Source organism: Paroedura picta, chromosome 7, assembly GCF_049243985.1.
Source record: "Paroedura picta isolate Pp20150507F chromosome 7, Ppicta_v3.0, whole genome shotgun sequence".
NCBI classification, from domain to species: Eukaryota; Metazoa; Chordata; class Lepidosauria; order Squamata; family Gekkonidae; genus Paroedura; species Paroedura picta.
In genome coordinates, this window is record NC_135375.1 from 104,096,132 (window position 1) to 104,111,169 (window position 15,038).

Consider the following 15,038-nt stretch of genomic DNA (forward strand, 5'->3'; position numbering starts at 1 on the left):
TTTCCTCCATCACCCACCTTCCCATGATATCTCTTTGCATCTCTTTGTAGACTTGCTCCTTCCACGGCCCCCAGCAGGTCCTCCCATAGCTTGATGTAGAGGTTAAGGGCAGTGGGCTCTAAGCTGAAGAACCAGGTTTGATTCCCCGCTCCTCCACAGGCAGCCAGCTGGGTGACACTGGGCCAGTCACAGTTCTCTCAGAGCTCTCTCAGCCCCACCTATTTCACAGGGTGTCTGTTGTGGGGGGAGGAAAGGTAGGCGATAGTCAGCCACTTTGAGTCTCCTTTTAGTAGCGCCCTGGAAGGGTTTTCTGAATGGATGGGATTTATATATATTTTTTAAAAAATTAAACATTTATCAGGTGATATGAGCATATATTCTCACATCAACCCACCTTCCCCCATCCAAAAAATTGCCAATGATAGACTTGGAGGGGGTGGGAAGGGCAGGGCCCCAGGTGGGCATGTACACAGCTCTGCTTCCTAACCCTGTTCTACATGATTGCTCCACTTCTGGGGGTTCTTGAAGCCTAAAGAATGTTTCAGAGGTTTCTCAACAGTAAAAAAAAAAAAAAAGTTGAGAAAGGCTGGTCTAATCTAATCTCATCTGTATCTTGCAAAGGAGGGGGAGGGAGGGATCTGCAGACCTATTTCCAATATTCAAAAGGACTGGTTCAAATAGTGCCCTCAGCGTTTATTATTATACCCCACAAACGAAAGTGTACGATGCTGGGGATTGAACCGGGGACCTTCTGCATGCCAAGCAGATGCAGGACCATGGAACCATGAGAGAGTAATTACTGGCAGAGATTAAATCTTCAAAAGAGCTGAGCACCAACTGCTTAAAGGAAGGGAGGAGAGAGGTATTCTTAGCAGCCTATCTGACTAGGAAGAAGTCTCATTTAGAAGAAGTCTCAGTCTTGCTCTGCTAGGGCTTCCAGGATCCTTAAACTGGCTCTGGTGCTACAGTCCCCGCGAATCCTGAAACCCAGCTTGACTCCCAGGAAAGTGCTCTTTCTCACTGCAGCCCTGTATATGTTTAGAAGCAGCTTGGAAGCCCAGGCCTCTCCCTCGAAACAGAAAAATAACAAAATTAAGTGCCTTTAGAGAACCTGACCTGAAACGACACTAGGGGGCGCTGGTGCCTCTCGGATCTGAGTCTCTGGCCAGACACCACCTTTTCCTCCCTTCCCAAAAGCCGACGAACGTTTACACGCGAGTAAGCTTGATGGAGCACAGAGGGGCCTTCCCGCCGAGTAAACGTGCCTGAAGAAAGGGTGCTGCCAGCTGTCAAAGAAGGAAACGGCGTCCGCCCGCCACGCGAGCCCGCAAGAGGCAAAGACTTGAGGGCGGGTGATTTGCCGTAGGGAGAGTCGCAGCAGGCGCAGGGGCGGCTTCAGGATGGAGCGCAGCCCCCCTCCCACGCTTCGGCCACTGACGGTCTCCGGCTGCTGAAACAGGCGGCCCGCAGGGAATCTGTATTCATTGATCGGGGGCTGGAGGGAGAAGGCAAGCGGCTGGAAGACCCGCTTTGGGGAAACGGATCGCGCCCTCTCCCGTGCAAACGGAGGCGACGTGGCAAAGGGCCGGGGCCATTTCAGCCCGCGCGGACCGTCCCGGGCGTTTCTTCTCTTCCCGGAGGCGCTTTCCCTTCCGAGCAAGGCAAAGGCGATCAGCGGGATTTATTTATTATTTTAATCTCTCCCGTTTATTTATTCGTTCCGCAAGAGCGCTGGCCGGCGAGTGACGCTTGCAGCCCCAAACAGACACGAATCCAGACGGCCGCCAGGGGCTGCGTCCCATCCAGGGCGCCGCAGCCCCTCCGACTGCGCCCGAGGGGCCGCCCCGCAGGCTCCGCCGGGGATCGGGCCGGCCTCTGGGCGCACCTCCTCTCCTCCGGCAGCCCTCGCCGCCTCGTCGTCCCCGCGACATGGCCCGGCCGGCTGGCGAGGGGGCGCGTAGCTGCGGGCGTCCGCCGGCCGCGCCTTAGAGGCGGCTCCCTCCGAGGGCCGAGCGCGGCGCCGCTTCCCTTCCCTTCCTTTCCCCTCGCCCGGCCGGCCGGGGGACCATGAGCGGCTGGGCCGGCCTGGCGTGGCTGCCGCTGCTGCTGCTGCCGCTGGTGGCCGCGGCCGGGGCTCAGGAGGCGACGCTGCCGCTGCTGCAGCAGCCCCCGCGGGAGCGCCCGAGCAGCGCCAGCGCCGCGCAGGCGGCCGACTTCGGCCCCGTCTACCAGGGCAGCGTCAGCCGCGACGCCGAGCGCCTCTACGCCTTCAACTACACCAGCAAGCCGGGCCAGGTGAGCTGCGGTGCCGCGCGGAGGCTCCGGATGTCCCCGACGGGGCGGGCGCGGTGGGAATCGCGTCTCCGCGTGGGGATGCCGTGGGTCTACTCTGGAGTAACAGCTCGGGAGGACCGACCGAGAGCGAGAGCTGTTGGGGCCGCAGGGTACTTGGGCGAGGGGGGGGGGGGTTGCTTAGTCTGATTGGTGCTAGCCAGCCAGCCTGGATTAGTAGAACCGCCTTGTGCAGGGGCAGTGTACCCTCAGGTTCTGAAGCCATCGACGCCAGCCGTAAAGGCCGGATCGGGCTGCTGTTGAAGACAGGATTGTGGATGAGGTGGGCTTTGGGTTGATCGGAGACGTCTCTGCCTGGGCGTCGCTCATAAAAAATAGAATGGGTGGCAACAGAAATATTATAGCAATAAGATCGGTTATCAGATAGAAGGAGACAGGTGAGAAATTGGGATGACTGACTGTTGAGCCTATTAAGAGTCATTAATAGAATCGTCACAACAGACAATCAACCAGCTGCTACAGTGAGAAAGTAGCCTAAACATTGATTAGCCTGAGTACAGTTAGGCACCCTAGCAGAATGGAACCTCCATCTTCAAAAGCAGTGTACCTCTTCTGGGAAGATACCATGAGGGCAAGCGTTCGCAGCCATGCCGTGCCTCTAAGCCAGGGGTAGTCAAACTGCGGCTCTCCAGATGTCCATGGACTACAATTCCCAGGAGCCCCTGCCAGCATCCGCTGGCAGGGGCTCCTGGGAATTGTAGTCCATGGACATCTGGAGGGCCGCAGTTTGACTATCCCAAGCTTTCTTGAGGCCTTTTTGTGTTAAGCCACCCGGGAAATGCCAGGAATTTAAAAGTGGGATTCCAAGACTCAAAAGAGATGCAGATGGACCCTCTTGCTTGTTTAGGCTGACTTGGGGTATCCCTGGCCCAGGCTGACTTGGCATTTGGAATATCGTGTCTGGTTCTGGCCGCTGCGAAGGATACTGACAAGTTGGGATGTGTTTAGAGAAGGGCAGCTAGGATGGTGGAGGGGCTGGACTCCAGGCCTGGCGAGGGGAGGCTGAGGGAGTTGGGTCGGTGTAGCTTGGAGAAGAGGGCAGCTGTGCTTAACTACCTCAAAGGGAGACATGTCGGAGACAGAGCCAACTTGTTGACTGCAGCTTCAGAGGCAAAGACTAGAAGCAGGGGGTTCAAACTATGGAAAAGGAGGTCCCACTTAAATATTAAAGGTAAAAGTATCCCCTGTGCAAGCACCGAGTCATGTCTGACCCTTGGGGTGACGCCCTCCAGCGTTCTCATGGCAGACTCAATACAGGGTGGTTTGCCAGTGCCTTCCCCAGTCATTACCGTTTACCCCCCAGCAAGCTGGGTACTCATTTTACCGACCTCGGAAGGATGGAAGGCTGAGTCAACCTTGAGCCGGCTGCGGGGATTGAACTCCCAGCCTCATGGGCAAAGCTTTCAGACTGCTGCCTTACCACTCTGCGCCACAAGAGGCTCTAATCTCGGTATACGATGCCGTATTGCCAGAGTTGCAGTATTTGTCATGCAAAGTTTTTGTCATGCAAAGGTACTCGTTTTACCGACCTCGGAATGATGGAAGGCTGAGTCAACCTTGAGCCGGCTGCTGGGATTGAACTTCCGGCCTCATGGGCAGAGCTTCAGACAGCATATCTGCTGCCTTACCACTCTGCACCACAAGAGGCTACTTAAATATCAGAAAGCATTTTCTGACCTTGATGGAATTTGCTGGCTTAGAGGGTGGTGGAGTCTCCTTCGCTGGAAGTTTTTAGGAGATCAGATGAGCCCTGTCAGGAGGGTGTGATTTTTAAGTCCCCGAGAAGGGGGGGGGCTGGACTGCATGGCCCTTTGGAGTCTCTTCCAGCGCTCTGTGATTCTGATCCTGTTTCAGTGGGCGTCTGGTATTCTTACTCTTCTCTGCGTGAATTTCTATTGGTTTGTGCTTGGGGACAGCAGACAGACTGCTCCCCGTAACTTTAATTCATTTGTTCAAGCAGCTCAGAATTTTAGCTTGAGGCTGATCCTGCACTGAGCAGGGGGTTGGACTAGATGGCCTGTGTGGCCCCTTCCAAGTCTATGATTCTACGGTTGACCAGCCCCTCATCTTACCTGGTGTGCCCCCCTCAGGGGGTTTCTCCATCCACCTGAGAAAGGCATGCAATTCCCTGCCCTCTTTGTCTCTGAGTCCTTATTCTATGGCGGTTGAATCCAACATCTAAGTCAGGCATCCCCATCGTGGAGCCCACAACAGATGCAACTGCAGAAGGGGGGTGGGGGTGAGAATAGTAGCCTCAAAGAAGGTCCAGTTGTGTGTGCAGGGGAGATAGGCATTAATGGCTGGGACTTCCTGGTTATTCCAGCTGCTTGCCTGCTTAACTCTCCCTGGCTTGACAGAGCAGATGTGAGAGCTTCATGGGACTGGCACCCGCCCTGTCTTAATTGCTTTATGGACCTGGCACTAGATCTCTGAAAGATGGCCCCATTTTTCGCTCATGCGGGAAAGTGCCTGTAATCCGTACCTGATGTTCTTGCTTTGTTTTGGCCACGTCTGTTTCTGCCAACCGTTTGAACTGTTAGCACAATCCCTGGAAATCGTTCCAGGAGGGAAGTTGCATCCCACAGTTGTGGCAACTTTCATTCTCCCTGCATCCCTTCCGTCCACTATTCTGGAGACAACATCTTTCTCCTTCCTTCCTTCCTTCCTTCCTTCCTTCCTTCCTTCCTTCCTTCCTTCCTTCCTTCCTTCCTTCCTTCCTTCCTTCCTTCCTTCCTTCCTTCCTTCCTTGCATGTTTGCTTGCTTGCTTGCTTGCTTGCTTGCTTCCTCCCTCCCATCCCTTTCTCCCCTTCTTCCTTCCATCTATCCCTTCCTCCTCTTTCCTTCCTTCTTTCCATCCATCCTTCCTTCCATCCATACATCCCTTCCTTCCATCCCTTTCTTTCTCCCCTTCTTTCTTCTTCTTTCCTCTCCTTTCCTCCGTTCCTTTGTTCCTTCCTTCCTTCCTTCATTTCTGGATTTTATGGCGTCTTAAATTCCAGGAGGTTTTTGCTCTAGCACTGGAGTCCCCATTGTGGTACCCAGGATCTTTCTCGGTGCCTACCAAGTGTTTTTAGGAAGTAAGCAGAGTCAGGTAGAGCTCTTGCCCATCAGGGCTTAGAATCATAGAATCATAGAATCATAGAATCATAGAATCATAGAATCATAGAATCATAGAATCATAGAGTTGGAAGGGGCCATACAGGCCATCTAGTCCAACCCCCTGCTCAACGCAGGATTAGCCCTAAGCATCCTAAATCCTTCCGATTGGCTAAGCTGCTGAGAGCTCCTGCCTGGAAAATGGAGCTCTTCCGCCAGGCTTTCGGCCTAGACAAGTGAACCAGCCACCAGCCAGAGTGCCAGCCACCAACCAGCCACCATCAACTGCTCCACAGAAGAAGGACTACAGTGCAGTAAAATATTTCATTGTTGAAGGTGCAATCCTTCCACTGTTGAAGGTTAAATTCTATTTTGATACAAGTTTCCTATAGTTAAGAAATGTTACATTTAAAATCAGGTTGCTATTATATTGTAATGTTTCCATGTAAACCACCGTGAGCCGCAAGGAAGGACAGCATATCAATAGAATAAAATAAATAAATACAAATAAGTGTTGCAGGGTTACTCTGAGAGTTCTGCAGAACCTTACTCCTGGACATTTAGATGCTGGCTCCGCCTCCTCTGGCGGCCATTTCATGCTTGCTCCACCACCCTGTGTTAGAATCCCAGAAGGTCCCTGAAGGTGCTAAGAGGCCAGAGACCCCTGCTCTAACATATACTGACCCACTGACTAGAACCACCGGTCAGCCAAAGAAGCAGGAAACATGTCAGTTCAAAGACCACCATGAGGCTTTTACGGTGGGCTAGGCATTGGGTGGACTGTAGCCATCCAGTCCAAGTAAAGTCAGAAGTTTTCTTCCCAATTCCAGCATTGCTTGTCCAACCGCACAGGAAAACAAACACCGTTTATTTTGCTCCTTTGGGACTGAAATAATACAAATAATCTCTATTCTGTAACCCCCCGTCCATAATCCGTTTAAAAGCCAGATGCTACAGAGTTTAATTCAATTATTCGGTGCATTTATTCATTTCCCCCCTCCTTTTGATTTATGCTTACACTCCTGCCAGCAGATGTGCGGTTAAGTGCCCTTTTAAGCTGTAATCCCGTCCATTACAAGATCCTTGTCACTGGCGTACACATTTATTGCACTGGTGAAGTTAATTAAGTGAGTGAAATGGGGGACATTTCCTCAGCCAGCTCTTCAGATGTTGGCATAGAAGCAGCATGTCCAACATGGTCGTTGACTGATGAGAAGTTCTTGACCGAATTCCAAGGCTTCTGTAGCTTGAGCAATCTCTCTGAGGAAGTGGGCCTGCACACAAAACCTTGTTTCTTGAATAAAACTGTGTGGGTCTTAAAGGCGCCACTGAACTCAAGCTATGCTCTTTGAGAAATCTTTGTAAACTCTTTCCCCTGTAGGATACCAGACACTTGTGAGACTCACAACAGAAGGCAGACTTTCTCATCTTTGGAGCTGAGATCCATAAATCTGTTTTTAACAAGTTTGCACAGTTGTAATTCATAGAAACCGACACTAGGTGGCAGCCAACTGAACTGTGATCTACTGAGCATAGCTACCACTACTGGCAGTTTCTGCACATTGCAACTATTCTGTTTTGTAGCTTCCAGGTCTGTTGGTCTCCTTGAAAACCAGAACTTCCCCTGCCCATTACCACTGAGTCGGGGCTGGTTCTAGCACCCAAGGATTGTGGCCTTGTGAACTGGTTGATCCAGCAGCATGCCCTTCCTTGCCCTCAAATAGGCAGCAGGGAAAGCAGGTCCAGATTTTCTGGAAGCAGTTTCTGGAATGGGTGAGTGGTTAAGAGGGCCAGAGTTCTGCAGAGATCTATTGTGGTTCTGCAGCTGGCACATGGGCTATTAACTGGTACCACATTTTTTTCTTGGCTACCCTAGCACGGACACACTGCCTCTGCTGTGCCTGTCAGCTAATTGAGATACCAGCCTCCACATGAGATCTGGTGTTCCTCTGGAATTACAGATGACCTCCAGATTGAAGAGATTACTTCCCCATAAAGTAATGGATGTTTTGGAGCGTGGACTGAGGTCCCTGACCTCTCCAGGCTCCACTCCGAAATCTCCAGGAACTTCCCAATATCCCAACCTGGATCTGGCAACCATTATCCCTCATCCCCTGCTGGTGACCAGAAGAGGGGGCTGGTTGGAGGTGGATCTTGGTGGGTTTGTAGACCTGGTCCTAAGCTGGCACATAATTATCCCTGGATCTGGGGATGTTCTGGTGGAGAAGCATCAACTGCAGGAACCCTCTGGAAGAGACGTCATAGAGTCATCAACCATGCAGGGATCTTCTGGAGTCCTCAAGCCACGTTTGTCTCCCCAGACTGAGGCTCCTGAGTCACATGTCCCCATTCAGCACTGTGGGTTCCATTGTCCTGAATTTGTAGATGAACGAGAGATGGCTGAATGTGAGTTCATTCACAGGTTATTTACTACAGTACTTTTTGCAGGTCCTTTATGCCAATGAGCCGTAAGATGGCCCCCATGCAGATCAAAGAATCCGCAGAACAGGTTCAGGGCCTGGTCAACATTTGTACTTTTGCAAATCCCAGTGTTTGCACAAAACCCAAATCTGATTAAGCAAAAAAAAAAAAAAGTATTGAGTGGTTTAAAAAATTCCAAACGGTAATGGTAACATGTAAAAAAAAAAAGTTTTGCAGATTGGTTGCCATAGCAACCCAAAAATGTCATCAGCAAAACTGAGAATGAGGCATAGGTGAGAAGAAACCATTAGTTGTGAATTTTGTTATAGCTCAGGGGTGGCCAAATTTTGGCTCTCCAGATATCTATTCTTCTTTAATTCTTCGTTAATTTATATCCCGCCTCCCCCCCCGGAGGCTCGAGGTGGGTCACATAAAACCAATCCCCTAAAACAATACAAGCACAATAAAACATAATACAATAATTACAAAAGTTAAGACAAGAATGGTGGCTATTCTTCTTCTTTAGCATGTGCTGACAGGGGCTCATGGGAATTGTAGTCCATGGACATCTGGAGAGCCACGGTTTGGCCAATCTCAGTATAAAGGTAAAGGTAAAGGTATCCCCTGTGCAAGCACCGAGTCATGTCTGACCCTTGCGGTGACGCCCTCTAGCGTTTTCATGGCAGACTCAATACGGGGTGGTTTGCCAGTGCCTTCCCCAGTCATTACCGTTTTACCCCCCAGCAAGCTGGGTACTCATTTTACCAACCTTGGAAGGATGGAAGGCTGAGTCAACCTTGAGCCGGCTGCTGGGATTGAACTCCCAGCCTCATGGGCAAAGCTTTCAGATGGCTGCCTTACCACTCTGTGCCACAAGAGGCTCTAATCTCGGTATACGATGCCGTATTGCCAGCTTTCTACATGAGAGTTGCGGTATTTGTCATGCACAGCTTTTGTTGCTCTTATTGTTAGAAATAAACTTTCTGTGTCTCACAGCATTCTCAGTGACACCCCAGCTTAATCTTAGCTCACTAGTGCAGACCTTGTACACACACTGGCTACAGAGCTCCTTGGCTGGAGCAAAGGCAAGGAATCCAGGGTTTATGTGACCATCTGCAGGCTGAATCATAAACTAACCACAGCTAAACTAAATCACAATTTCTTCTTGTGCCTGACTTGAGCTTGTGGAGGAGGGAAAAAGTCCTCCACATCTTTTTTTAAACTCCTAAGACCACAGGAGTTGCATTGCTGACCTCCTCCCTCTAATTCTACGTTCCAGAAGCCCAGGAAGAACCCTGCTGGCTCCAATGAGGGGCCATCTGGTCTAGCAGCCAGTTTCTAACGGTGGCCGGTCAGATGCTGATGTTGTATCCTTTGCAGATGATCGTTTCATGCTGTGCAGGTTGCCCTGACCCGGGTCAATTATGCACAACAAGAAAACTCACAAAGTCTGCAAAAAAAGATGTTCGCTTTTTTGAATCTGCATGTGGTTTTGCCATGGAAAACCCATTGGAGTATATTTAATTATGCATGTCACTCTTCGTGGCATTTTCTGTGTCATTTTCTCACAGTATTGTAAACTTGCTTTCCTACAATTCTTTCCTGTAAGCCAGTTCCAGGGACACTTTTTCTGGCATGTATCAACATTGCATTTATGCCTCCTCCCCTGAGGTGTCTTAAACCAATGGCTGAACAGAAAGCTCATGAACTACAATTCCCATGAGGCTCTGCCAGCAACATATGTTGGTCAGGTGACATTACTGCTGACCACAGCCTACCAATGAGCTCCAAGTACAATGGCTAAAGTACTCTCCCACATGAGGAAGACCTTTACTCTGATCTACTATAGTATGCCAAAAAATCCCTGCATGTCCTTAAAAAAACCCAAATTCACCAATATAGGATGGGGGAGGCTTGTCTTGGCAGTAAAGGTAAAGGTAAAGGTATCCCCTGTGCAAGCACCGAGTCATGTCTGACCCTTGGGGTGACGCCCTCCAGCGTTTTCATGGCAGACTCAATACGGGGTGGTTTGCCAGTGCCTTCCCCAGTCATTACCATTTACCCCCCAGCAAGCTGGGTACTCATTTTACCGACCTCGGAAGGATGGAAGGCTGAGTCAACCTTGAGCCGGCTGCTGGGTTCGAACTCCCAGCCTCATGGGCAAAGCTTTCAGACGGCTGCCTTACCACTCTGCGCCACAAGAGGCTCTTGTCTTGGCAGTAGCATGTGCAAAAAGGATCTAAGTGTCTGTATACCACGCATCAAACATGAGTTAGCAGTGTGACTCGGTGGCTAAAAATGTAAATGGGATTTTGGGCTGTATCAAACGGACAATCGTGTCCAGAGCATGGGAGGTGATGATACCGCTTTACTCTCTCTGGTTTGGCCTCACTTGGAGTACTGTGTTCAGTTTTGGGCATCCCAGTTGAAGAGGGATGTAGACAAACTGGAGCGTGTCCAGAGGAGGGCAACAAAGATGGTGAGAGGTTTGGAGACCAAGACATATGAAGAAAAGTTGGGGGAGCTTGGTCTGTTTAGCCTGGAGAGGAGACGACTGAGAGGGGATCTGATAACCTTCTTCAAGTATTTAAAAGGCTGCCATATAGAGGATGGAGCAGAGTTGTTCTCTCTTGCCCCAGAGGAACAGACCAGAACCAATGGGATGAAATTAATGCAAAAGAAATTCCGCCTAAACATCCAGAAAAAGTTTCTGACAATTAGGGCGGTTTCTCAGTGGAACAGGCTTCCTTGGGAGGTGGTGGGTTCTCCATCTTCAGAAAGTTTTAAGCAGAGGCTGGATAGCCATCTGACAGAGAGGCTCATTCTGTGAAGGTTCAAGGGGGGTGGCAGGTTACAGTGGATGAGCGATAGGGTTGTGAGTGTCCTGCATAGTGCATGGGGTTGGACTAGATGACCCAGGAGGTCCCTTCCAACGCTATTATTCTATGATTCTAAAAAAGGGGCATTTGAATAAGGGGCAATTTAGCATCAACAGTGATCTGACTGATTACAAAACTGTGAATGCATAACCACCCCTGGATAGTCCAGGCTGGCCTGATGTCAGATCTCAGAACTTAAGCAGGGTTAGCCCTTATTAGTCCATGGATGGGAGACCACCAAGACTGTTAGAGTTGCTTCATAAAGGCAGGCAGAGGTGAACCATCTCTGTTTGTCTCGTGCCTCGAAATCCTCATGAGTGGCTGCTATAAGTCAGTTCTGATTTGACGCTGATGTCAGAATCCCATGGGGCCTTCGTTCTTTGTGGTGGTGGTGCTGAGCCACTGAAGACTGCCAAAGAGACCTAGAAAGGGACAAGGTTGCTCTTCCAGTCATTGGATTAGCTCCACCAGTTGTCCTTTGGTCCCTCCTTATCATCAGCCCAAGTTCATGGTACCTTCCATGACGATAGATTTAGGTGGGGAGCAGAACAAAGATTGAGTCCAGGGGCACCTTCAACTAAGATTTATTCAAGGTATTTCCTGATAAGTAGCGGGAAATTGGACCTCCCCCCAGTTGCCATGCTTGGTGTTAGACCGGCAAGAACTACCCCAAAGTGCTTCCCCTCAGCAGTATTCAACAGTATTAGAGGTCTGGGTGAATTAATTTGTTACCGCCATCTTGGGATTTGTGCGATATTAGGATATTTTATTGGGTTGTTGTTTTTAATGAAGTGTGTTTTTACTGTTTTATCATATACTAGCTTCAAAACCCGTTCCTACAAACGGGCCTCAAAAGGGTCCCCTCCCCTGGCCCCCAGCCAGGCAGCTTAAAGTGGCTTTGGGCCGCAGCTCGCAGCCGGATCAAGTGGGGTGGGCAAGGGCTGGCCAGCTCATTAGCAGGCCTGGGACAGAGCTCCTTAGCAGGCAGTCAGCAGGCCGGGAGGCCCTCATTAGCAGGGCCAGCCTAGCAGGTCAAGAGGTCCTTGTTAGCAGGCTCTGCTTAGCAGGCCGGGAGGCCCTCAGTGTTAGCAGGTCCTCCACCACCACCCAGGGCCCTCTCCCCTTACCGGCTGCTGGCTCCAGGCATTGAGGTGCATCTGAGAGCAAAGAGGCTAGAGTCCAGGGATGGAGGGCAGGAGCTGCAGGGGCAGGGCTAATCAGCAATCTGATTGGCCCTATCCCAACTTGGGCAGCCAGATACATTCCGCCCCCCCCCCAGGCTGTTTCACAAATATATAGAGGAACCATGGATAAGGATATTGTAAATCGCCATGAGCCAGAATTTCTGAGGATGGCGGTATATAAATCAAATTATAAATAAAATAAATCAAAGTTATACCTTGACTCAAACTTGGTTGGTCTTAAAATTTCTACTAGACTCAAACTTTGTTCTCGTGACCCAACTGTGACTATGTCCAGGACAGGGGTGGTCAAACTGTGGCTTGTGGTAATTGTAGTCCATGGACATTTGGAGAGCCACAGTTTGACCACTCCTTTCCAGTGCACTTAGGACCACTCCCTGGCACTTGATTCTTGAATGGGCCTTTCTACAGCAAACCTACCTATGACTAGAGAGAAGATATTGTCCAGCTAAGCCAGGTGCTGCTTGGGGTGTGGGGTTTCTGTTTCATTCCAATTTTTAGATAAAAGTGGAGGAAGGTCATGAGAACGGCTGAGGTTTGACCTTGCCCTTTCCCATTTTTCTGTGTTACAAAGCAGGGGCGGTGAAGAAATGTGTGTCTTTCTCACTCTGGAGGGAGAAAATCTTTCACTAGTTTGAATGGGCTGCAGGGATTGGGCAAGCCTGAAGCTTCAGATACCTCTGTGCTTATGGGTGAGAGGTACAGAGCGTTTAAATGGCTGACTCTGGGTAATGCTCTGATTAATAATTTACCGAACTGCATAGCCGAAGCACTGCGAAATTCTGGGTTCCCAGCTGCTGCTTTGCCTAGCAAGGGAGACGGATAACTAGAGTGTGTGCGTATGAGCACTGCTTACCTGCAGCTGTCGGTGGGGTACGGCCCCACAAACAGCCACTCATGGGGTCCGGGGACACCAACACCGAGGTTGCCGAATTCTGGGATTCTTTACTTCATTTCAGTCAGGACGCCTGTACTTCTCAAAGCGAATAAAGACAACTTTGAATTTTCCTCCTTTCTTGAGCTACGTTTTGGTCACCCAGTTGAGCAGGTTGCCTCCCCCCCCCCAAATTCTTTTCATTGGTTCATCTGAAGGGATACATATTTCCGGCAGTTTTCTGAGAAAATTCGCAAGTCGTTGCTGCCATCCATCAACAGTAGATTTGCTAAGAAATCTGAAAGTCACAATCGTTGCCATTCAGGGCTGCCAGCTCTGAGTTTGGGAATTCCTCCAAGCTTGAGGGTAGAAGCAGGAGTGGGCAGGATTTGGGGCATTGTGGGACCTCAGTAGGCTATAATATGGAGTCCACCTCTGCAGGGAAACTAGGGCTGCCAGCTCTGGATTGGGAAATACCTGAAGACTTTGGGGGATAGAGGCAGGAGTGGGTGCGATTTGGGACAGGGAGGGACCTCAGGGGAGTCTAATGCTGTGGAGTCCACCCTCCGAAGCAGCCATTTTCTTTGGGGGAAATTATCTCTGTTACCTAGAGATGAGCTGTAAAACCAGGGGATTCCCAGGTCCCAAATGGGGACTGGCATTCCTATTGCCAAGAGAGAACAAAGAAGACAAAGAAGGGGCATGGTTTTTAAGTAGGGGGGACACCTAGAGTGGTCTGAAGTGGTGTTCTTGCATGTGTATCGTTCAACCAAGAAAGAAAGAAAGAAGAGAGAGAGAGAGAGAGAGAGAGAGAAGAGTTAGTTCTTACATGCTGCTATTCTCTACCTAAAGGAGTCTCAAAGCATCTTCCAATCACCTTCCCGTTCCTCTCCCCACAACAAACACCCTGTGAGGGAGGTGAGGCCGAGAGAGCCCTGATATTACTGAAGAAGAAGTTGGTTCTTATATGCTGCTTTTCCCTACCCGAAGGAATCTCAAAGCGGCTTACAATTGCCTTCCCTTTCCTTTCCCCTGTGAGATGGGTGAGGCTGTGATAGCCCTGATATCACTGCTCAGTCAGAACAGCTTTTTCAGTGCTGTGGCAAGCCCAAGGTCACCCAGCTGGCTGCATGTGGAGGAGGAGCGGGGAATCAAACTTGGCCCCCCAGATTAGAAGTTGGCACTCCTAACCACTACACCAAGCTGGCTCTCCAAGAGAGAGAAAGAGAAAGATCTGTAAAGGCTTGCAAATGTCGCCCACCCACCTCAAGGGAACATGGTCTTCTTGGGCCACTCTCCAACTCGTACAAAACTTTAGCAGGGATTATACCTGGCTAGTGCACAGTTGCGGTTGCCGTGGCAATGCCGTAAGGACATCTGCCGTAAGGACATCTGGACCCTGGAGACACGGTTGCTCTGCAGATGTCCAAGGCCTCCCGCTAACAGGCAGTTAACAGTTTCCTCATCAGTTTAGGGCTTCATAAGCAGTTCAGAATTGGATTTGCATGCTGCAGATGGCCACGGCTGACGGGAGGTCTTATGCTCTACAGCAGGGATAGTCAAACTGTGGCCCTCCAGATGTCCATGGACTACAATTCCCAGGAGCCCCCTGCCAGCATTCGCTGGCAGGGGGCTCCTGGGAATTGTAGTCCATGGACATCTGGAGGGCCACAGTTTGACTACCCCTGCTCTACAGTGCTGTTCATTCTGCAGTGGTGTCTTTGCCACTAATTTGAAGCTGTAAACCAGGCAAAACCGTGTTCTGATCACCGTTGGGATCTTGGCAAATAAAATGTTACTGCAGAGAGCCTTGGGGAGGGGTGTTTTGCTACATTCTTGTTGATCTGAGTTGCCGGCATGGTCGCCATCGCTGACAGAATGAGATTCAGAAATGCATTTTATTTATTTACTTCCTTCCTGTATTGGCCACATTTTCTGCTGAGGCTCAAGGGGGATCTGGGTTTCTTCCAAGCATTGGTGCATGTCCCATTTGTTTCCATCGAATTAATGCTAGGAAACTTTCCAGTGGATTGCGCCCATCGGGATTTTGGCCCCAAAGTAATTTCTGTTCTTGTGCTTCAGGAAAAAAACATTCTATGTACCTAAACCAAGACTCATGGTGAGAGACCATTGGCAAGGAAGACTCAAGTGGCTATTCCTGACACCATTTAATCTAACGACACCTTCTCTCCAAACCCAGTGAGGAATCTGCA

General features: G+C 50.1%; 1 protein-coding gene across 4 annotated transcripts in view; it reads left to right on the forward strand.

Annotated features, from left to right (window-relative positions):
* The first annotated feature begins 1,137 nt into the window (after nucleotides 1-1,137).
* Nucleotides 1,138-15,038, forward strand: part of SIDT1 (SID1 transmembrane family member 1) — a 67,963-nt gene continuing 54,062 nt past the window's right edge. For 2 of the 4 annotated variants that reach the window (XM_077345874.1, XM_077345875.1), the window contains exon 1: nucleotides 1,138-2,295. In XM_077345874.1, the coding sequence (XP_077201989.1) occupies nucleotides 2,068-2,295 (228 nt within the window). In that variant the 5' untranslated portion in view covers nucleotides 1,138-2,067. The remainder of the gene's footprint in view (nucleotides 2,296-15,038) is intronic. The other 2 variants (XM_077345876.1, XM_077345877.1) reach the window with 1 other exon arrangement.